Source organism: Jaculus jaculus, chromosome 8, assembly GCF_020740685.1.
Source record: "Jaculus jaculus isolate mJacJac1 chromosome 8, mJacJac1.mat.Y.cur, whole genome shotgun sequence".
Classification (NCBI taxonomy): domain Eukaryota; kingdom Metazoa; phylum Chordata; class Mammalia; order Rodentia; family Dipodidae; genus Jaculus; species Jaculus jaculus.
In genome coordinates, this window is record NC_059109.1 from 41,737,940 (window position 1) to 41,760,814 (window position 22,875).

Consider the following 22,875-nt stretch of genomic DNA (forward strand, 5'->3'; position numbering starts at 1 on the left):
ATGACAAGCCATGGGCCCCGAACTCTGAGAGGGTCTTAGTGGTAGGGATATGACATTAGACCCAAATGAAAGGAGGTAATAAGTGCTCAAGGAGTAAAGACGCAAATTCTAGGATAGTATCCCTGGGAAGATGATGTTTGAAGGCAAATTGGGTTCTGCCAGGGACAGCATCAAGCTGTACTTGGTGCAATGCCCAGAGAAAATAAGCTCACAAATCCTGCCTCTGCTAGTCAACTACTAGAAGCACACACTTGTTACATTTATTTAGAAGAAAAACAGAACAGAGTTTTCAGTGCAATACGGTACTCCATCAAATCACCCCTCAAAGAAGTTCTCCTCCCTAAGATCCACATGCTCAAAGCAATTTCGGATTTCCCCTTGCCATATATGGCACCTACTGTGACCAAAAAAAAAAAAAAAAAAATTACTCACGATGGCCACTGCCCAGATAGCAGCTGGCTAAGCAGTCTTGCACCACCAGCAGCTTTCACGTGCTACGGGAGCAGCCATGGAGCTGGACCCGCTGAGCTATAATTAAGAAATTCACCCTTGCTGCCCTACCCTGCTCCTCGTGGCCAGTGGAGCTCCGGTGATCACCCGAGGCAGTGTGGTGCTCACTCTGACTCTCACTGACCCCGCAAGTTTATTTATTTGACTTCTTTAATTTTTTTTTTTTTTTTTTTTTGGTTTTGTTTTTTCAAGGTAGGGTCTCTAGCCCAGGCTGACCTGGAATTCACCATGGAGTCTCAGGATGGCCTCAAACTCACGCGATCCTCCTACCTCTACCTCCTGATCCTCCTACCTCTGCCTCCCGAGTGCTGGGATTAAAGGCGTGCGCCACCACGCCCGGCTGCTTTATTTGACTTTTTGAGACAGGGTCTCACTTAATGGCCCAGGCTGGCCTTGAATTTATACTTCCCCTGCCTCAGGTTCGCAATCCTATCTAAGCCTGCTGTGTGCTACGATCACCAGTGACCCTCAAAGTTTCTACAACCTCCTTATTTTCGTTTTACATATGTATGTGTGTGTGTGATGAGCATGCATGGGGGGGCACATGTGTATGCAGACGCATGTACACATACGTGTATGTGGGGACCAGAAGTCAACATCAAATGTCTTCCTCAATTGCTTTCCACTTACTTTTTTTCTTAACTTTTTGGGTTTTTTGAGGTAGGGTACACCTCTCTAGTCCAGGTTGACCTGGAATTCACCACCTCATCTCATGACAGGTTGGAACTCATGACAATTCTAACTTAGCCTCCCAAGTACTGGGATTCAAGACATGTACTACCACTTCCAGCCCCATCTTGTTGTTTTTTTTTTTATTTGTTATTAATTGATTTATTTATTTGAGATAGACAGAGGGAGAGAGAGAGATAGAGAAAGTGGAAATGGGCATGCCAGGACCTCCAGCCACTGCAAATGAACTTCAGACGCATGCGCCACCATATGTATCTGGCTTACGTGGGACCTGGAGAATGGAACCTTGGTTCTTAGGCTTCGCAGGCATACCCCTTAACCACTAAGCCATCTCTCCAGCCCTCCATCTTATTTTTTGAGACAGAGTCTCTCACTGAACTCAGAGGTCACAGGTCCCACTAGACTAGCTAGCCAGCAGGGCTCAGGGGCCCTCTTGTCACTACCTCTTCAACACTGGGATTACAGGCTCAGACCACCTTTTTTTTTTCTTTTTTTTGTTTTTCAAGGTAAGGTTTCACTCTAGTCCCTGCTGACCTGGAATTCACTATGTAGTCTCAGAGTGGCCTTGAACTCACGGTGATCCTCCCACCTCTGCCTCCCGAGTGCTGGGATTATAGGCATGCACCACTATGCCTGGCCCCACACACCACCTTTTATGTGGGTACTACAGATTCAAACTCAGGTCTGCATGCTTGCACAGAAAGCACGTTACCAACCGAGCCATCTCCACAGTCCCCTGTGTAACTTCTTTAAATCATCACTTAAGGGAACTTCTGGTCTTATTGCCCAGCCTGCTGCCCCTTGAAGTATATTAAATAAAATTTCCTTTAAAAAATAAAATACAGGGCTGGAGGGATGGCTTAGCAGTTAAACACTTGCCTGTGAAGCCTAAGGACCCCAGTTGGAGGCTTGATTCCCCAGGACCCACATTAGCCAGATACACAAGGGGGTGCACGCATCTGGAGTTAGTTTGCAGTGGCTGGAAGCCCTGGCGCACCCATTCTCTCTCTGCCTCTTTCTCCCTCTGTCTGTCGCTCTCAAATAAATAAATAAATAAACAAAATTTAAAAAATAAAAATAAAAAATAATCAAAATAAAATACAAAGCCGGGTGTGGTGGCGCATGCCTTTAATCTCAGCACTCAGGAGGCAGAGGTAGCAGAATCACCATAAATTCAAGGCCACCCTGAGACTACATAGTGAATTATAGGTCAGCATGGACTACAGCAAGACTCTACCTCAAAAAAAAAAAAAAAAGAAAAGAAAAGAAAGAAAGAAAAGGGGGCTGGAGAGATGGCTTAGTGGTTAAGGCATCTGCCTGTGAAGCCTAAGGACCCATATTCAACTCTCTCACATAAGCCAGAAGCACAAAAGTGAGGCAAGCACAAGGTTGCACATGCCCACTAGGTGGCACAAGCATCTGGAGTTCAATTTCAATGGCTGAGGCCCTGGTGTGCCAAGTCTCATTCTCTCTCTCTCGCTTGCTCTAAAAATTAAAGATTAAAAAAGGCAAGACATGGTAGTCCACGCCTTTAGTCCTAGCACTCAGGAGGCAGAGATAGGAAGATCATGAGTCAATCAATCAAGCTGGGTGTGGTGGCACACGCCTTTAACCCCAACACTAGGGAGGCAGAGGTAAGAAGAGGATCAGCATAAATTTGAAGCCATCCTGGAGCTACAGAGTGAGTTCCAGGAGTGAGACCCCACATTAGAAAAACAAGTTACTGCTGCTAGGCCTTGAGTAAACAAATGGGGATCACCCAGCAGCACAGTTAATAGACAATGGACTGGCACTCTGCATTAGGACTATGTGTTGTGACGAGGGGTGCAGCTGAGAAGGCTGTGCTTAGCATGCGGAGACCCTAAGTTCTCCAGCAACAAGAAATAAGGCCTCACTGGTTTCAAGAGGTACCTGAGCAGTAATCAAATTCACCTTTAGTGACCAATGGCAGTGACACAGAAAAGAAAACCAAATAACAGGTTCTAGATGTGACCCCATGGAAGAGCACTTGCTAGTACATGCAAGGTCCTCAGTTCAATCCCCAGCATGAGAAGAAAAATAGTGCTGGGTGTGGTGGTGCACGCCTTTAATCCCAGCACTCAGGAGGCAGAGGTAGGAGGATTGCTGTGAGTTTGAGGCCACCCTGAGATTCCATAGTGAATTCCAGGTCAGCCTGAGCTAGAGTGAAACCTTACCTCAAAAAACCAAAAAAAAAAAAAAAAAAAGAAAGAAAGAAAAGAAAAGACAAGAAAAACAAATGAGGAGAGGCAGGAAGAAATAACAACACTTAACAGTTAAACAAGACTGCAGTTTCTGGAGTAACGTATGCAGATACCTCTGGCCTTTCTTGGGCATTGAGCTATGGAAGCTCAATGGGAAGAACTCCCAAGTGCTACAGGCCACATATGTTCTTATGAAAGTCCTGAGGGCCCTGAAGATGGAGCCATCCTGAGATCACAGACTCACACCACTGCAGATGGACAACTGAATTCATGGCAGACAGACAGGCTAATTCTGCATTTGAAAGTTGCACAACTGTGGCGTGGGTATCAAACTTCAATACACCCAAGCTCTCCGCTTTAGAAATAGCACAGCGGGATCTGGGCCACAGGATTAGTATGAGGATTAAGTGAAGAAGTTCCTCCAAGGTGCAGAGCACAGTATCTATCAGAGGAAGTAAAAAATGAATGGAAGTTAGTGTTACAAGGTGTGGCAGCTAAAGAGAAAATCTGCAGAGACCATCCTAAACAGCCAATTTTCTTTGTTTTATTTATTAATTTGCACATGTGTATGCAAGCATACACCGGTCTCTTGCTGCTGCAAACACACGCCAGATGTCTGCACGACTTCCTGTGTATGGCTTTATATGGATGGTAGGGAACTGAACCTGGGCAGGTAGGTTTTGCAAGCAAGTGCCTTTAACCTCTGATCCATCTCCATGGGCCCCCCAGTAGCAGATTTAAACCTCTAGTTTCCACATGCATGTTCTAGTTAATCCAACCCTGAAGCGACACAAGCATGGCTGTTCTCTGATTCAGCCTCTCTATCTCCCAAGCTGAGCACCTGGCAGTAGCATCAGAGCAGGAAGGTACTCCTCCAGTGGTATTAGACTGCCCTTGGAAAAAGCTTCAAAATGGACAGACCTGCTGGTCACTCAGACCTTGGCAATCTCCTCCTCACTATACAGGCTCAAGAGACAGTGGGCAAGGCTCCCCTGTGAGAAGAAAGTAACTCCTAGAGGGCTGGAGAGATGACTTAGTGGTTAAGGCATTTGCCTGCAAAGCCAAAGGACCTTGGTTTGATTATCTAGGACCCACATAAGCCAGATATACAAGGTGGCGGCACATGCGTCTGGAGTTCATCTCCAATGGCTGGAGGCCCTGGCATGCCCACATTCTCTCTCTCTCTCTCTCCCCCTATGTCTGCTTCTTTCCCTCTCTTGCTCTCAAATAAATAAAATTAAAGAAAGAAAGAAACTCCCAGAAAGGGAGCATGAGCCAGGCTTACAGACCTCTCCACATCCTACTCAGCCAAAGAAAGGAAAACAGTTACAAAACAATGCTTACCAAGTCCTTGTGATAACACAAAAAAGCCTAAACTAATTTTAAAAATATATAATAACATATATGATGAGGTAAAAAAGTAAACCAAGGGACTGGGGAGATGGCTTAGTGGTTAAGGCACATACCTACAAAGCCAAAGAACCCAGGCTCAATTCCCTAGTACTCACATAAAGCCAGGTGCACAAGGCACTGCATGCACCTAGAGTTCATTTGCTGTGGCTAGAGATCCTAGCATGCCCATACACTCACTCACTCTCTCTCCCTCATACACACACACTCTCTGTATGTATCTCTGTGCTTGAGAGTAAATATTTTTTTTTAAAAAGTAGCTGAGCATGATGGTGCACACCTTTAATCCCAGAGGCAGAGGTAGGAGGATCGCCATGAGCTCAAGGACACCCTGAGACTACACAGTGAATTCCAGGTCAGCCTTGAGCTAGAGCGAGACCGTTCCTCGAGGAAAAAAAAAAGAGTAAAGGCAGGTGTGGTGGCACATGCCTTTAAACCCAGCACTTGAGAGGCAGAGGTAGGAAGATCACTGTGAGTTCAAGGCCAACCTGAGACTACATAGTGAATTCCAGGTCACCCTGGACTATAGCTAGACCCAACCTCAAAAAAAAAAAAAAAAGGGCTGGAGAGATGGCTTGGCAGTTAAGTGCTTGCCTGTGAAGCCCAAGGACCCCGGTTCGAGGCTCAGTTCCACAGGTCCCACGTTAGCCAGATGCACAAGGGGGGGCGCACGTGTCTGGAGTTCATTTGCAGTGGCTGGCGTGCCCATTCTCTCTCTCTTTCTATCCCTCTTTCTCTGTCTGTCTGTAGCTCTCAAATAAATAAATAAAAATAATTAAAAAAAAAAAAAAAACGGGGAGAGGAGACTAGAGAGATTACTCAGCCAGTAAGGCACTTGCCTGCAAAGCCTAATAACCCATGTTCAATCCCCCTGGTACCATGTAAAACCACATGCTCAAAATGACACAAGCATTGGAGTTTGTCTGCACCATCTGGAGGCCCTGTATTACCCATTCTCTGTCTCTCTTCTATCTTTTTCTTCTTCCAAATAAATATATTTAGGGATGGAGATATGCCTCTGTCTGTGGTTAAGGAGCTTGCCTCCAAATGAATATACTTAAATATAAATAAATTTTAAGGTAGATATCTGTTGCAGTCAACTTCACATTGCTGGCAGGAAACACCCAACCAAGAGCAGCTTGTGGGAGGAAAGAGTTTATTTTGGCTTACAGACTCAAGGGGAAGCCCATGATACCAGGGAAAATGATGGCATGAGCAAAGGCTGGACATCACCTCCTGGCCAACATAAGGCAGACAACAGGAAAAGGAGAGTGTGCCAAACACTGGCAAGGAGAAGCTCGCTACAACACCCATATGCCCGCCCCCAACAATACACTGCTTCCAAGAAGTGTTAATTCCCAAATCTCCATCAGCTGTGGACCTAGCATTCAGAACACCTAAGTCTATTGGGGACACATGAATCAAGACACCACAAGATCATTAAGGAAGAAATAAAACATTGATTTCTGGCGCATGCGCGCGCACACACACACACATATTTGAACACACAGACACACATACACATGCAAAAAAAAAAAAAAACAAAATAAAATTGACTCAGGAAAATAACAGGTGCAAGTCATAATTACTGTTAACATTTCTGTGTGTGCAAATGACAAATTGGAGAGCTTCCTTAGCCGAAAAATATTTACAGTAGCTTGGTTTAAACTTTCTTTCCATTAATAAATTATATTTTGACAAAACACAACCTGCTGCAGTTCCTACTGCCACCATTAAAGACAACTCACCCCCCTTCACTCTCCGCATCCATAAACGTGGCTCCTGAGGAGGCTGTGAAGTAGACAGAGCTGGAGCCAGTGGAGTCACTCCTCTCCCGGGAAAATGGGAACCGGCGCCTCCGAGCCACTTTCTGGTTCTCTTCCATATGAGATCTGGAAAAGGACCATTGCAGAGGAACCATTAGGACCCACCCAGCCTGTCTTTGTCCTTATTCTTCCTCGTCATTACAGGACCAAAAGCAGGGGAAATGTTGGAACTTTTTTTTTTTTTTTAGATTTTATTTTTATTTATTTATTTATTAGAGAGGGGGAGAGAGAGAGAGAATAGGCATGCCAGGGCCTCCAGCCACTGCAAACTGACTCCAGATGCAGGTGCCCCTTTGTGCATCTGGCTATATGTGGTTACTAGAGAATCGAACATGGGTCATTAGGGTCTATGAGCAAGCACCTTAACTGCTGAGCCATCTCTCCAGCCCATATAGATAGATAGATAGAGGGCTGGAGAGATGGCTTATCCCGATTCGGTTCTCCAGGGCCCACCTAAGCCAGATACACAAAGGGGCACATGCATCTGGAGTTTGTTTGCAGTGGCTGGAGGCCCTGGGGCGCCCATTCTCGCCTTCTCTCTCTGTCTCTTTCTTTCTCTCAAATAAATAAATAAAATACATAAAAAAAGATAGAGATACATATAAAGATAGATATACATATATATATGTATATACACACATATATACACACATACACATGTATACATATATACATACACATGTATATGTACATATACACATATGTGCATATATATATACATATATATGTGTGTGTGTGTGTATGTATATACACACATTTTTTAAACCCTCAGGAGGGCAGTAGGGGCAGCCACCAAGGCCCATCCTACATAGCCGACTGGTGGCCAGAAAAAGAGAGTTTTACCTGCTACAATAGACCACAAGGGTGAGAAGACAAGGAATTTGGGTAAGGAAAACCAGATATACAATTTACCCCCAAATGAGGTTAGAAGCTGGAACACTGGCTTCTTCTTTTATCATTATCATTATCATTATCATTGTTATTATTAGAGAGACAGAGGGAGGGGGAGAGAGAGAATTGGCAAGCCTTTTGCTTACCTAACCTTTGTGCGTCTGGCTTACATGGGATCTAGAGAACTGAACACGCGACCAGGCTTCACAGGCAAGCACCTTAACCGCTAAGCCATCTCTCCAGCCCTGGCTTCTTTTTTTATTTTTATTTTTTGGTTTTTCAAGGTAGGGTCTCACTCTAGCCCAGGCTGACCTGGAATTCACTATGTAGTCTCAGGGTGACCTCGAATTCACTTCAATCCTCATACCTCTGCCTCCTGAGTGCTGGGATTAAAGGCGTGCATCATCATGCCCAGATCCTTTTTGTTTGTTTGTTTGCTTTTTGGTTGGCTTCTTTCTTATAGACAGATAACAAAGGCCAGAACACACTATAGCTAAAAAGCTGTAGTTATAGGAACTGGGGAAGTTGGGAAGGGTGAAGCAGGATCCTGTGTTACTCACCGGACCTCCCCAGCAATCTCCCCAGCCAGCCCCTGCAGGCTGCTCCGCAGCTCTTCCACCTCCCGCCGTAGTGCCCCAAGACTGGTCAGCACAAGGTCCAAACGGGCCAACACCTTCTCCTGACCTGCCTGTGGAAGGCTGGCCAGTGTGGCAGCATCTCCAGCTTCACCTGGCATGGCCCACAATGGCATCACTGGACAGAAAAGGAGAGGAGGCAAATGCCCATGGCATAGAGTGAGGAAAACATCTTACATCATTCTAGGAAATTTGCTTTTTTGGAGTTTAAGTTAAGAGAAGACCTCGAGGTATTGATAGCATACATTCACAGCTAAGTCACAGAAAAGTTCCAAGTAACTATAGAAAAATTGAAGACCCATCTTCTCTAAGAACATTCCATACCAGGGTCTTTCAGCAGTGCTGTAGAGTAAAAGTATGTAGAGGGCTGGAGACATGGCTTAAGAGTTAAGATGCTTGCCTGAAAAGCCAAAGGGCCCAGATTCGATTCTCCAGGACTCACATAAGCCAGATACACACAGTGGAACATGCAAATGGAGTTCATTTGCAGTGGCTGGAGGCCCTGGCATGCCCATTCTCACCCTCAAATAAATAAATAAAAATTGAAATAAAATTCAAGAGGCTGGAGAGATGGCTTAGTCGTTAAGGCACATGCCTGCAAAGCCTAAGGACCCAGGTTCAATTCTCCAGGTCCCATGTAAGCCAGATGCACAAGGTGGTGCATGTGTCTGGAGTTCGTTTGCAATGGCTAGAGGCCCTGGATTGCCCATTCTCACTCTCTGTCTCACTGCTCTCCCCTTCTCTCTGACTGTAATAAATAAAAATATTAAAAAAATTTTTTAAACAGACAAAAGTTAATGATCACCCTCAATGATTAATTAATACCAGGTGCACTGAGAAATGATCTCACCTCCTAGCTGGTCTTAAAAGAAAAAAAAAAAAAGAATGTAAAAGCTTGCAAGAGCATGGTACTTATGAGGCAGGACAAGTGCCCTGCTAGAATTTAAGAAAAACCTTTGAGGCAAGTATGGTAGTCTATGCCTGTAACCACAAAGGTGGAGGGATTACAGGAGTTCAAGGTCAGCCTCAGCTACATAATGAGTTTGAAGACAGCCAGGGCTATATGAGACACTCTCAAAAGAAAAAAAAAAGCCGGGCGTGGTGGCGCACGCCTTTAATCCCAGCACTCGGGAGGCAGAGGTAGGAGGATCACCATGAGTTCAAGGCCACCCTGAGACTACAGAGTTAATTCCAGGTCAGCCTGGACCAGAGTGAGACCCTACCTCGAAAAACCAAAAAAAAAAAAAAAAAAACAGGCATGGTGGCCCTTAATCCCAGCACTTGAGAGAGGCAGAAGTAGGAGAATCACCATGAGTTCAAGGCCACCCTGAGACTACACAGTGAATTCCATGTCAACCTGAGCTAAAAAAATAAATAAATAAGTAGAAAAACCTTTATCTGACCTTAACCACAGAATGAACCTAAAACTCACATTCTGACCTATCACTTCACAAAAAAAAAAAAGTCCTGTCTTGAAATATCATTTAATATTATCAGAGAGGGACAAAGAGAAAAGGGGAGCTGGGTGTGGTGCTGTGTGCCTTTAACCCAGCATTCAGGAGGGGGAGGCAGAGGTGGGAGGGTCCCCATGAGTTCAAGGGCCAGCCTGAGATTTCACAGGTCAGCCTGAGCTAGAATGAGGACAAAATTTTGAGAGGGGAAAGAAAAAAGCCAGATGTGATGGTGAATGTGTGGCTATACTCCAATCACTGAGGAAGCAGAGATAGCAGGATCCCTGGGGGCACTTCACTGGCCAGCCAGTCTAGCCTAATTGGTGAGATCCAGGCCAATGAGAGATCCTTTCTTGGAAGAAAAAAAAAAAAGTGGATGGGGGCTGGAGTGATGGCTTAGCAGTTAAGGTGCTTGCCTGTGCGAAACCTAAGGACCCAGGTTCAATTTCCCAGTACCCATGTACGCCATATGCACATAGTGGTGCATGTATCTGGAGTTGGTTTACAGTGGCTGGAGGTCCTGGCATGCCCATTCTCTCCCCCTCCCCACTCTCTCTGTAATGATAAATAAAAATGGAATAAAGGTGGAGGGATGCAGTTCTTACAGAATGACACCTGAGGTTGTCCTGTGGCCTACACAAAGCACACACCCACATACAAAATTTAAAAGATTCAATAAAATAATTTTTTAATAAATTTTAAAAGATTCAATAAAATAATTTTACAAAAGCAAGTTACAAAAAAATGAACAAAGCCAAGGAGAGGGCAAAAGGCAGTACACGTGCCCTGCCCTATTACGACCAAGTTATCAAATGCTGACAGTTGCAATTTAAAGTGGTGATAAGTCTTGGAACACTGCTGCAAAACTAACTTTTCCAAACCATCTGATAGCCAGAGATAAAGCATTTCCAGTTAACATGAAATGAGCACACATTCTCCACTACACAAAAGTAGGGGAAGTGACTTAAAGCATCCCTTGATGCTTTGCTTAAACAAGTTAACCTGAAGGTTTTACAAAACTGAACGGCCCCACTCATTTCATCTGTGACTGCTGACATCTAGCCACATTCAGCTGCAGTCACATCAGTGTGCTCTTAGCCTGTGGTGGCTTGAGTGTGGAGTGTCATGTGTTTCTGATTAAGCTTCATACTTGGACCCCTAGCTGGCAGCAATTTGGAAAGGCTGTAGAGCCTCTGGGAGGTTGAACCTTGCTGGAGGACGTGTGTTGCTTGAAGTAAGCCTTGGGGTGTTATATCCCAAGGTCCCCTTGCCAGTACTCACTCTTGCTGCCTCCTCCCAGCTGAGGTGACAAGATGTGACATCCTGCTGTCAACTCTGCTACACTTTATGATGAAAGTTCCCCTTGAAACTGTAAACAGAAATAAACCCTTTCCTTCCATCAATTGAGGTGTTTTTTTCCCAGCAATGAGAAGGCAATTGCTATGAAGCCCATGCTGTGGAAAGGACACCGGACCAGATGACCAGACCCAACCTTGTCATTTACTCTGTGACAACTTTGGAAAACTTACACAATATTAATCTTTACTCAGAAGAACGACAAAAAAAAAAAAAACACCTTTCATAAACTCTCCAACTTTCCTTCAAATTCAAATATGTAACTTGATAGATGAAGCCGCAAGCGGCTTAATTCCTACAAGATTAGCTATTCCTTTCTCCTTTTCTCAGATTCTCCCTCTACTTATATTACACCCCTCTCACCCAACATATGCAGGCGCCTTCAATACGCACGTCTATAACTATGACCAGAACTACAAGTGAAAGCTAAAGTGTTTTCGCAGTAAAAATTTCCTGGAACTCTGGGGGAAAGAGAAAGTGAAGGCAGCTCTCCTTTTCAGTAAATTTCCCAAAGAATTGAACCCCTCAGCCATCTTTTCCGATGGTCTCGCCCCACTTGCTCTGCCAAAGGCCGCCCGAACCCCAGGCCTAGTCAGTAGTGACCTCGCTCTCGGGCTCCTACCCTGACGTCCAGCCTCCGAAGTCTGCGCATAGTCCAGGGAGTTGGGCAGGCTCTGGCTCCGGCTCTGACGCTGGGACCGTTTCCATCGCTGGTTGTAAAGGATGCACAGGAATCCAAGGCCGGCGGCAGTGCCCAGCAACAGTCCCAGCCCGGCGTGGACGCCGCCCAGGGTCCCCAGTCTAGACATCCTGCACCTGCAGCGGCGACAGGTCGGCCCCGGGGCACGGGCGGGGAGGGGAGGGAAGGAGACTCGTGAGCCGGGCCCACCTGCCCCAAGGCCGAACCTGAGCTCGCGACTGTCTGCACCCACGTCAGGCCCGTAGGGTTCCCCCTCGCCCTGCAGGGAGGCAGCTCACCCACGAACACACCCCTGACCCGGACCCTGACCGCGCCGTCAGGCTGGGGAACCTTCACCCCCACCGGCTCACCGCGCTGCCGACAAGACTCGCTCACTGCCCTGGCAGCAGACGTCTGCCTCCCCCGCGCCCCTGGAGCCTGGCACGAGACAGCTCAGTCCCTTACCCGGCCGCCAGCCACCATGGCAGCAGCAGCAGCAGCAGCAGCCACCACGGCCTCACATGTCAATGAACGTGACGTCAGTTAAGGGGCGTCACCAGCTCCCAGCACAGCACGGGGGGCGCGTGGAGATGACCTCACCGGGCGCCACCTGCGACTAACGTCCCTCAGGGGCGGGGTCACGGTGCGGAACGAGGGGCGGGGCCAAGGTGTGGAATGGGGGCGGGGCCACGGTGCGGAGGGGGCGAGGGGGCGAGGCCGCCGCACGGAGGGGCGTGGCCACGATGCGGAGGGGCGAGGCCACCGCGTGGAGGGGCGGGGCCACGGTGCTGATGAGAGGCGGGAACAGCCACCCCACTGTGGGCCTCCCGAGCCTTGGAGTGGGAAAGTCCGGAGCGCGCTTGGGCAGGAGATTGCACCCACGTCGCTGTCGGGACAGTCGGGCTTCCATCCTCCATTCACACCGGCTTACTTGCTGCTCGGGGATATGCTCGACGAGTCCTACCTTCCCTCCCACCTTCTCTTCGGCCTGGAAAACTCCACTCACTGCTCACCTTTCCCTAACACTGCCTGGGGCTTCTTATCATTGTCGCTCAATTCAGTAGCTTGTGGGTTCTCTACTCAAAGCACTTACTAAGCCCTAGACAGCAGCATCGCCAGATGAGCTTAGAACACTGAGGCGCCGATTATCCACACGAGGTCCCTGCGCCCTCAGGACCCATCAACTGACAAGACACCAAACCAGGCATAATAGTGCACGCCTATTCTTCCGGCACGTGTAAGCACGGTGAGTTCGAGGCCTGCCTGGCCTTGGCCTACTAGTGAGATCCTGTCTCAAAAAAAACAAAACAAACAGGCTGGAGAGATAGCTCAGCAGTTCAGGCACTTGCCTGCAAAGCCTAACAACCCAAGTTCGATCCTAGGCTCAATATGAACTTTTTATTCTAGCCCAGGCTGACCTAGAACTCAACTTTATAGCCCAGGCTGACCTGAAATTCACAGTGATCCTCCTACCTCAACCTCCTTGTACTTAACGGCTAAGCCATCTCTCCAGCACTCCTTGTACTTTGTTAGTGTTTTTGTTTTTCAAGGTAGGGTCTCGCTCTAGCCCAGGCTGATGTGGAATTCACTGTGTGGTCTCAGGGTGGCCTGGAACTCACAGCAGTCCACTTACCTCTGCCTCCCAAGTGCCGGGATTAAAGGCGTGTGCCATGGCTTCCTCCTTGTACTTCTTATTTTGAGATAGGATCTCACTAAATTGCCCTGGCTGGCCTTGAAATCCACTCAGTAACCCAGGCAGGTTTTGACCTATATCCTGCCTCAATGCCTCCCTCTCCCAGTAGCTGGAATTACAGGTCATCCTTGTCAGACCAGGTTCTGACCTCCCCCTTTCCATCCTTATGCCTCAGCCTCCTAAGTGTTGGGGTTACAATGTGTGCCACCATGCCTGGCTCCAAATGTAGTTTAAAGGTTTTCTATGTAAAGTTGCTCATAAGCCAAAGGTAAGTATAGAGTCTAGGCAAGAATTTTTGGAATACTGGCCTAGTTATTTCTACTGTCAGTAGACAAAACATTTAGACATATAAATTACGAATTCACTTTATTTATTTAAGAGAGAGAGAAAAAGGCAGATAGAGAGAATGGGCACACCAAGGCCTCTAGCCACTAGAAACAAACTCCAGACACATGTGCCATCTTGTGCATCTGGCTAACATTGGTCCTGGAGAATTGAATTTGAGTCTTCAGACTTCACAGGCAAGCGCCTTAATCACTAGCCATTTCACCAGCCAGGAATTCACTTTAAGTTAACATATACCAGTGTGCACCACCACAACCAGCCAAAATAATGGGCTGTGACATTTTTATACATGTATACAATTATATTTTGCTCATTTCCTACCCTCAATGCCCTCTCTTGTTCCCCCCTTCCTAAATTAGGAATTTTTAAAAATTGGCCTGTAAGGAGCTGGAAATATAACAAAGTAAAGTTTTTCCCTTACAAGTATGAGGACCTGAGTTGGATGCCCAGCACTTACTTAAAAAAAGCCAGGCGTGGGCTGGACAGATGGCTTAGCGGTTAAGTGCTTGCCTGTGAAGCCTAAGGACCTGGGTTTGAGGCTCAACTCCCTAGGACCCACGTTAGCCAGATGCACAAGGGGGCATACGCATCTGGAATCCGTTTGCAGTGGCTGGAGGCCCTGGCGCGCCCATTCTCTCTCTCTCTCTCTCTATCTGCCTCTTTGTCACTCTCGAATAAATAAATAAATAACAAAGCCAGGTGTGCCAGCACTGTGAGTTCAAAACCACTCTGAGACTATATAGTGAATTCCAGGTCAGCCTGGACTAGAGTGAAACCCTACCTAAAAAAAAAAAAAAAAAACAGGGCTGGAGGGATGGCTCAGCAGTTAAGTGCTTGCCTGTGAAGCCTGAGGACCCTGGTTCGAGGCTTGATTCCCCAGGACCCACGTTAGCCAGATGCACAAGGGGGCGCACGCATCTGGAGTTCGTTTGCAGTGGCTGGAGGCCCTGGCTCGCCCATTCTCTCTCTCTCTCTCTGCCTCTTTCTCTCTCTGGCTGTTGCTCTCAAATAAATAAATAATTTTTTAAATTAAATAAAAAAAAAAAACAGAAACAAAAAAAGCCAGGTGTGGAGTGGCATACTAATAATCCCAGTGACAGGGAAGCACACAGGCAGATTCTTGGGCTCACTGTTGAGCTCTAGGCCAGTAAGACCCTGTCTGAAAAATGGTAGACTGCTGCCTGAACAACACCTAAGGTTATCCTGTACACACACACACACGAAGCGCACATTCTAGAGGCTGTGGTCACTGCGAAGGCTGTGGGTGACAGGTTGGTGGCCCTAATGGTTGTGCCTTTCCTGTGGGAAAGGGAGTATCATGTGAGAAACCGAACCAACTCCTTTGAAGCCAGTGGGTTAAACCACATAAAGTTCTCTTATTCTAACACCCCTCCCCAATTCATCCTATCAGACTCTATGTTGCAACTTAAAAAAAAAAATCTAACCTATAAATTTTTCAAGATTATTTAAAAAATACTAAAACTGGGGCTGCAGGGATGGTTTACTAGTTAAAGTGCTTGACTGCAAAGCCAAAGGACTCTGGTTCGATTCCCCAGGACCCACGTAAGCCAGATGCTCAAGGGGCACATGTGTCTGGAGTTTGTTTGTAGTGGCTAGAGGCCCTGACACACCCATTTTCTCTCCATCTCTCCCTCTTTCTCTGTTAAATAAATAAATAAAATATTTTGAAAACATAAAAATACTAAAACTTCCTTAGCTCATTCAGCAAGGAGGAGACACAGTTTATAGATGGGTGTGTTAGTGTGCACGATGCTGCAGGAGGTTTTTTTTTTTTAATTTTTAAATTTTATTTATTTGCAAGCAGAGACAGAGAGGAAACAGAAAGAGAATGGGTGCGCCGGGGCCTCTATAGCCACTGCAAACAAACTCCAGATGCGTACGCCCCTTTGTGCATCTGGCTTATATAGGTACTGGGAATCGAACCTAGGTCTTTGGCTTTGCAGGCAAACTCCTTAACCGCTAAGCCATCTCTCCAGCCCCTCCTGTAGGAATTTAAACTCTGTTCTCTGAAAGAAGGAAATGCATTTGTTCTACAGCCAAGAGCATTACTCCTTCTATTTAAATGACTTGCTAGAGAAAGAGAGTCCAATCTTGCTGGGCTTAGTGGTGCACGCCTTTAATCCCAGCATTGGTCGGGGGATCACTGTGAATTCAAGGCCACCCTGAGACTACATAGTGAATTCTAGATCAGCCTGGGCTAGAGTGAGACCCTACCTTGAAAAAACAAAAAAGAAAGAAAGAAGAGGAGAGGAGAGGGGAAGAGAAGGGATAACATAAGAGGAGAGGAGAGGAGAAAAGTAAAGAAAAGAAGAGTCCAAAACTGGAGATCTAGTGCTAATTCTAGTCTGCTTTATGCCCAGTTCACTTTTTGTTGTTGCTGTTGTTGTTTTGTTTGTTTTTTCAAGGTAGGGTCTCACTCTGGCCCAGGCTGACCTGGAATTCACTATGTAGTCTCAGGCTGGCCTTGAACTCACAGCGATCCTCCTACCTCTGCCTCCCAAGTGCTGGGATTAAAGGTCTGTGCCACCACGTCCAGCTAACTTCCCTATTTTAAAAATATATTTATTTAATGTATTTATTTATATGAGAGAGAGAACGAGGCAGATAGAGAGAAAGTGTGCATGCCAGGGCCTCTAGCCACTGCAAATGAACTCCAGACGCATGTGTCCCCTTGTCCATCTGGCTTACTTCGGAACTGGGGAATCAAACTTGGGTCCTTAGACTCCACAGGCAAATGCCTTAATGGCTAAGCCTTCTATCCAGCCCCAGTTCACTATTTTCAAGTGTGTTTTGCTAGTGAGCACTTTTTCTACGAAGCATTTTGATTTGGCTGATTTTCCTAACATTGTGCTGTGAGGTACTTTAAATAGAGACTACTCTGCTGCATCCTAATGAAATGTGGGGTGTGGTTGGTAAGTGACATAATGGTCTACTGTGAGCAGAGGGCAGTGACTGGCAATGAACTGTAATCTTGCTCCCTGATCATTGTCCTATTTTGATTCTATGAGTGTTTGGCTAGAGAGCTGATTGATCCAAAGAATTACAAAAACTCCTTGTTAACGAAGACAGTTGTCCTACATATGTGATGCTTGCACAGTGCCTCGTTCAGACACCTGAGGAGCAGAAGTTCTATCACCTCATGTTGAGTAACCCAGGAAACAATGGGCAAGTGCTGGAAGGTTCGCCTGGTGTGACGTGTGTATGTTTTAGAGGTCTTGGGTTCACCTGTTTGTCTCTGGGAGGTTCTTGATCCTTTTTCTTAAATATACCCCAGGTGGTTATTAAGAGGGACCCAAGGTCAATAGGACAATTTCAACTGTTTCATGTGACAGCGTAATGACCTGCTAGTTGGCTTTTCACAGGATGCTATCTTGATCCCCAGATGGCCTGTATGATCTTCTGTGGTGGGTATCTGTTTTCCTATCTTTCCATCAGTAACTGTTTTGCTTCTTCAATTCTTCATCCAAAAAATGGATGAATTACATTTATGCACTTAAATAAAATAATTCAAACTTGAAAAAAGTGCACATAGTAATATTTATGGGATACAATGTGATAAGAGAGACCCTATCACAGAGATAAAAGAAGCTAGGACGGGCATGGTGGTGCATACCTTTAATCCCAGCCCTCAGGAGGCAGAGGTAGGCAGATCGCCAAGAGTTCAAGGCCACCCTAAGACTACATAGTGATTTCCAGGTCAGCCTGGGCTAGAGCGAGACCCTACCTCGGAAAAAAAAAAAAAAAAAAAAAGCTGAACATGGTGGCTCACACCTGTAGCAAATTCTGTCTCTAAATACAGTGAAGTCGATTAAAAGCACTGGGGTACTCAAGGTAGTATTTTTTTTTAAATTATTTTTTGATGTTTCAAGGTTGGTTCTTTTTTTGTTTTGTTTTGTTTTGTTTTTCGAGGTAGGGTCTCGCTCTAGCCCAGGCTGACTTGGAATTCACTATGGAGTCTCAGGGTGGCCTCGAACTCATGGCAATCTTCCTACCTCTGCCTCCCAAGTGCTGGGATTAAAGGACTGAGGCACCATGCCTAGCTTTCAACATAGTTTAAAGAATACAACTTCAAGCTGGAGAGATGGCTTAACAGTTGGGAGTGTTGCAGTCAGGTTCATAGTGCTGGCAAAAATCACCCAACCAAGAGCAACTTCGGGGAAAAAAAAATAAGAGACTGATTGCGGGGGGATATGATGGACAGTGCACTTTCAAAGGGGAAAGTGGGGTGAGGGAGGGAATTACCATGGGATATTGTTTACAATTATGGAAGTTGTCAATAAAATAATAAATAAATAGGGTCTGGAGAGACGTCTTAGTGGTACTTGTCTGCAAAGCCAGAGGATCCCGGTTCGACTCTCCAGGACCCACATAAGTCAGATGCACAAGGGGGCACATGCATCTGGAGTTTGTTTACAGTGGCTGGAGGCCCTGGCACACCCATTCTCTGTCTCTCTCTCCCCCTTTCAAATAAATAATTGTATATATATATATATATATATATATATATATATATATATGAATGAAAAAAGGGTTTATTTTGGCTTACAGACTCAAGGGGAAGTTCTGTGATGACAGGGGAAACAATGGCATGAGCAGAGGGTGGACATCATCCCCTGGCCAACAGAAGATGGACAACAGCAACAGGAGAGTGTGCCAAATACCCATAACCTCGCCCCCAACAATACACTGCCTCTAGGAGGCTTTAATTCTCAAATCTCCATCAGCTGGGAACCTAGCATTCAGAACACCTAAATTTTGGGGGAATACCTGAATCAAACCACCACAGGGGACTTTCCTGCAAAGCCAAAGGACCCAGGTTCGATTCCCCCAGAACCCACATAAGCCAGATGAACAGGGTGGTGCATGCATCTGGATTTCATTTGCAGGGCTGGAGGCCCTGATGTGCCCATTCTCTCTCTGCTTATTTGTTATTTTTAGTTTTTCTTTTCTTTTTTTAAATATTTTTTGTTTATTTTTATTTATTTGAAAGTGATAGACACAGAGAGAAAGAGGCAAAGAGAGAGAGAGAGAGAATGGGCGTGCCAGGGCCTCCAGCCACTGCAAACGAACTCCAGACTCATGAGCCCCCTTGAGCATCTGGATAACGTGGGTCCTGGGGAATCGAGCCTCGAACCAGGGTCTTTAGGCTTAACCGCTAAGCCATCTCTCCAGCCCATTTTTTGTTTATTTTTATTTACTAATTTGAAAGTAACAGACACAGAAAGAGGCAGGTAGAGAGAGAGAGAATGGGTGCACCAGGGCCTCCAGCCACTGCAAATGAACTCCAGATGCGTGCACCCACTTGTGCATCTGGCTAAAATGGGACCTGGAGAATTGAGCCTCAAACCGGGGTCCTTAGGCTTCATAGGCAAGTGCTTAATCGCTCAGCCATCTCTCCAGCCCTATTTTTAGTTTTTCGAGGTAGGGTTTCATTTAAGCTCAGGCCGACCTGGAATTCACTATGTAGTCTCAGGGTGGGTGGCCTCAAACTCATGGTGATCCTCTTACCTCTGCCTCCCCAATGCTGGGATTAAAGGCATACACCACCACGCACAGCCTTATGTCTTTATTTTTTTATTTAATTTTTAATTCTTACTTATTTGAGAAAGAGAAAGAGACAGACATATATGGAGGAAGAATGGGTGTGACAGGGTCTCCACTTTCTGCAAACAAACTTCAGACACATGTGCCACCTTGTGCATCTGGCTTATGTGGGTCCTGGGGAAGGAATTGAACTTGGGTCCTTTAGCTTTGCAGGCAAGTGCTTTAACCACTAAACCATTTCTCCAGCTCTTTTTTTTTTGTTTGTCTGTTTGTTTGTTTTTCAAGGTAGGGTTTTGCTCTAGCCCAGGATGACCTGGAATTCACTATGTAGTCTCAGGCTAGCCTCAATTCAAACAATCCTACCTCTGCCTCCCCAGTGCTAAGATAAAAGACATGCACCATGTAGCTGTGATAGTTAAGGTGTTGTCAACTTGATCTGTTTAGTAATCTACAGGTTGTTTCTAGGAAGGATCAACTAAAGAAAGAAATCTCCCCCAGGCTGAGCACTTCCCCCAGAGTGGGCAGCCCTGCTCAAGAGGGGGACTTGATATAAGGAAGCTCTAGGTAAAAAGAGTTCCTTCCTTCCTTCCTTCCTCCCTTCCACTTGGCTGCCAGAGCTGCTCGCTACCTTCCAGCGTGTATTGAAGACCAGTACAGACTGAAGACCAGCATCAACTGAAGACCCAAGTGGATCGAAACCCAGCAGCTCCTTAGAAAGCCTCCAGGCTTTCGGGCACCATCTGCAGTGCAAGGTTGGGACTGCTGAGGCTTCTGGACCAGAGGATTGAGCAGCTACCAGGTTTGGTGACTTTCTGGCCTGCAACTGCTATTGGACTACTGTAAGCTTATCCAATAAATCCCCTTTTTAAATAATTCATTCTAGCAGTTCTGTTCCTCTAGAGAACCCTGACAAATACAGTAGCCAAGGGTGACCTGAATTCCTGCTGGGTTATAGGCATGTGCCACCACACCACCTGGCCTTTTTTTTTGTTTTGTTTTCAGATAAATTTGTTTTTAATAAAGGAGTTAATTTTCTTTCAATCCTATATAAAACAATAGCAATTAAAAACTTCATTTTTGAAAGTAAAATATTTACATATGAACAAGTAACTGTGCAAAATTTACATGAAAAAAATGGAAAGACAGGGATTTCCTAAAAGATAAAATAAAAGGTGTAACAGTTCTCAGATGTTGATAAAAAATACTGCTCAGCGCTCAGTTCACATGTGCAGGTGAAAATCTAAAGTGAGAATCCACATGGAGAAAGCCAAAGTATTTAGAGTCATAAAAGTACTACCAGTAGACAATTTAATACAATAACCTCTGAAAATATAAAGAACCAATTAGTATATTTGTAATAAAAAAAATAGGTACAAAGAAAGGGCTTCGCTCTGAACATCTGTAAAGTTGGCCCACAGCTTGCATACAGTCTTTTAGCAAAATAATTATAGTTTACAGAGCCATTTTATGTATGTGCCAAGTTCTTTTTGTTTTGTTTTGTTTTGTTTTCGAGGCAAGGTCTCACTCTAGCCCAGGCTGATCTGACCCAGGAAATCACTCTGTAGTCCAAGGCTGGCCTGGAACTCAAAGTGATCTTCCTATTTCTGCATCCACAGTGCTGGAATTAAAGGCTTGTGCCACCATACCCAGCTATTTTTTTTTTATTATTATTTGCAAGAAGAGAGAGTAAAAATGGGCAAGCCAGGGCTTAGTGCCACTTTGCAAGCAAACAACTTTAACTGCTAAGCCATCTCTCCAGCCCCTCCGTTTTGTATTTGGGTTTTATTATTTATTTATTTGGGGGGTTCAAAGTAGGGACTCACTCTAGTCTAGGCTGACCTGGAATTCAAGTAGTCTTGGGTGACCCTGAACTCAAGTTGATCCTCCTACCTCTGCCTCCAGAGTGCTGGGATTAAAGGTGTACGCTACCATCCCTGGTGCGCCACCATGCCTGGCTCAGCCTGTACCACTTTTATGCATCTATCTTTGCTTGAAGTACTGGGGAACTGACCTAGGCCTTTAACCATTGAGCAATATCTCCAACTTTTTGTTCGTTTTTGTTTTTGGTTTTTCAAGGTAGGGTCTCACTCTAGCTCAGGCTGATCTGGAATTCACTATGTAGTCTCAAGGTGGCCTCGAACTCCTACTCTGCCTCCCGAGTGCTGGGATTAAAGGTATGTTCCACGATTCCCAGTCCTTTCCCCAACTTCTTTTGTTGTGGTTGTCTTCTTCCATCATCTATGATATGTTGATGGGGCCAGTATTGTGCAGGTCTGTGCAGGTAACAACAGCTGCTTTGAGCTCAGTAAGGCAAACGACTACTTCATTTCCAGAAGACAGGTTTCCACAGCTCTCCTCCCCATCCTCTGGCTCTTACATTCTTTTAGCCGCCTCTTTCACACTGTTCCCTGAGCCTTGGAGGGTGTGTGCAGACATGTCTCATTTAGTGTTGAGTACTTACCAGTCACTTCTTTTTAGCACTTTGATGAATTTTCAGTACTCCCTAGTCATTTTTTAAATTTTTCTTTATTTGGGACTGGAGAGATGGTTCCGTGGTTAAGACACTTGCCTGCAGAGCCTAATGACCCAAGTTTGATTCTCAGTACCCACATAGAGCTAGATGCACAAAGTGGCACATGTGTCTGGTGTCTGTCTTCAGTGGCTGGAGGCCTCTCTCTCTTTTTCTGCTTGCAAATAAATAAAAATTAAAAATATGTATACATATAGCTGGGCGTGGTAGCACATGCCTTTAATCCCAGCACTCGGAAGGCAGAAGTAGGAGGATCGCTGTGAGTTCAAGTCCACCCTGAGACTACATAGTGAATTCCAGGTCAGCCTGAGAGCTAGAGTAAGACCCTATCTCAAACAACCAAGAAAAAAAAAAAAAAAAAATATATATATATATATATATATACACACACACATACACAATTTTTGTTTACTTGAGAGTAACAAAGAAAGAGAGAGAGAGAGAATGGGCACACCGGGGCCTCCAGCCACTGCAAAGGAACTCCAGAAACATGTGTCCCCTTTTGCATCTGGCTTACATGGGTCCTGGGGAATCCAGCCTCAAACTGGGGTCCTTAGGCTTCATAGGCAATCACTTAACCTCTGAGCCATCTCTCCAGCCCCTAAAAAATATATATACAGGGCTGAAGAGATGGCTTAGTGGTTAAGGTGCATGCCTGCAAAGCCTAAGGACTCCGATTCAGTTCTCCATTTCCATGTTAGCCAGATGCACCAGGGGCGCATGAGTCTGGAGTTCGTTTGCAGTAGCTAGAGACCCTGGCATGCCCATTCTCACTCTCTCTCCTTCCCTCTCTCTGTCTCTAATAAATAAAGAAATAAAAATAAAATCTCTGCACGCTTTTAATCCCAGCACTTTGGAGGCAGAGGAAGATGGATTGCCATGAGTTCAAGGCCACCCTGAGACTACATAGTGAGTTCCAGGTCAGCCTGGACTAGAGTGAGACTCTACCTCAAAAAAAACAAAAACAATATATTGGTTTTTCAAGGTAGGGTCTCACTCTAGCCAGGTTCACCTGGAATTCACTATGTAGTCTCAGGGTGACCTTGAACTCATGGTAATCCTCTGATCTCTG

General features: G+C 45.6%; 1 protein-coding gene across 3 annotated transcripts in view; it reads right to left on the bottom strand.

Moving 5' to 3' along the window:
• Rmdn3 (regulator of microtubule dynamics 3) overlaps positions 1–22,875 on the bottom strand; it is a 44,674-nt gene that overhangs the window by 20,436 nt on the left and 1,363 nt on the right. Inside the window, exons 1-4 of one of the 3 annotated variants that reach the window (XM_004660788.3) lie at positions 12,136–12,265; positions 11,614–11,807; positions 8,110–8,302; positions 6,581–6,724 (exon numbers count right to left, since the gene is read on the bottom strand). In XM_004660788.3, the coding sequence (XP_004660845.2) occupies positions 6,581–6,724; positions 8,110–8,302; positions 11,614–11,800 (524 nt within the window). In that variant the 5' untranslated portion in view covers positions 11,801–11,807; positions 12,136–12,265. The other 2 variants (XM_045157718.1, XM_045157717.1) reach the window with 2 other exon arrangements.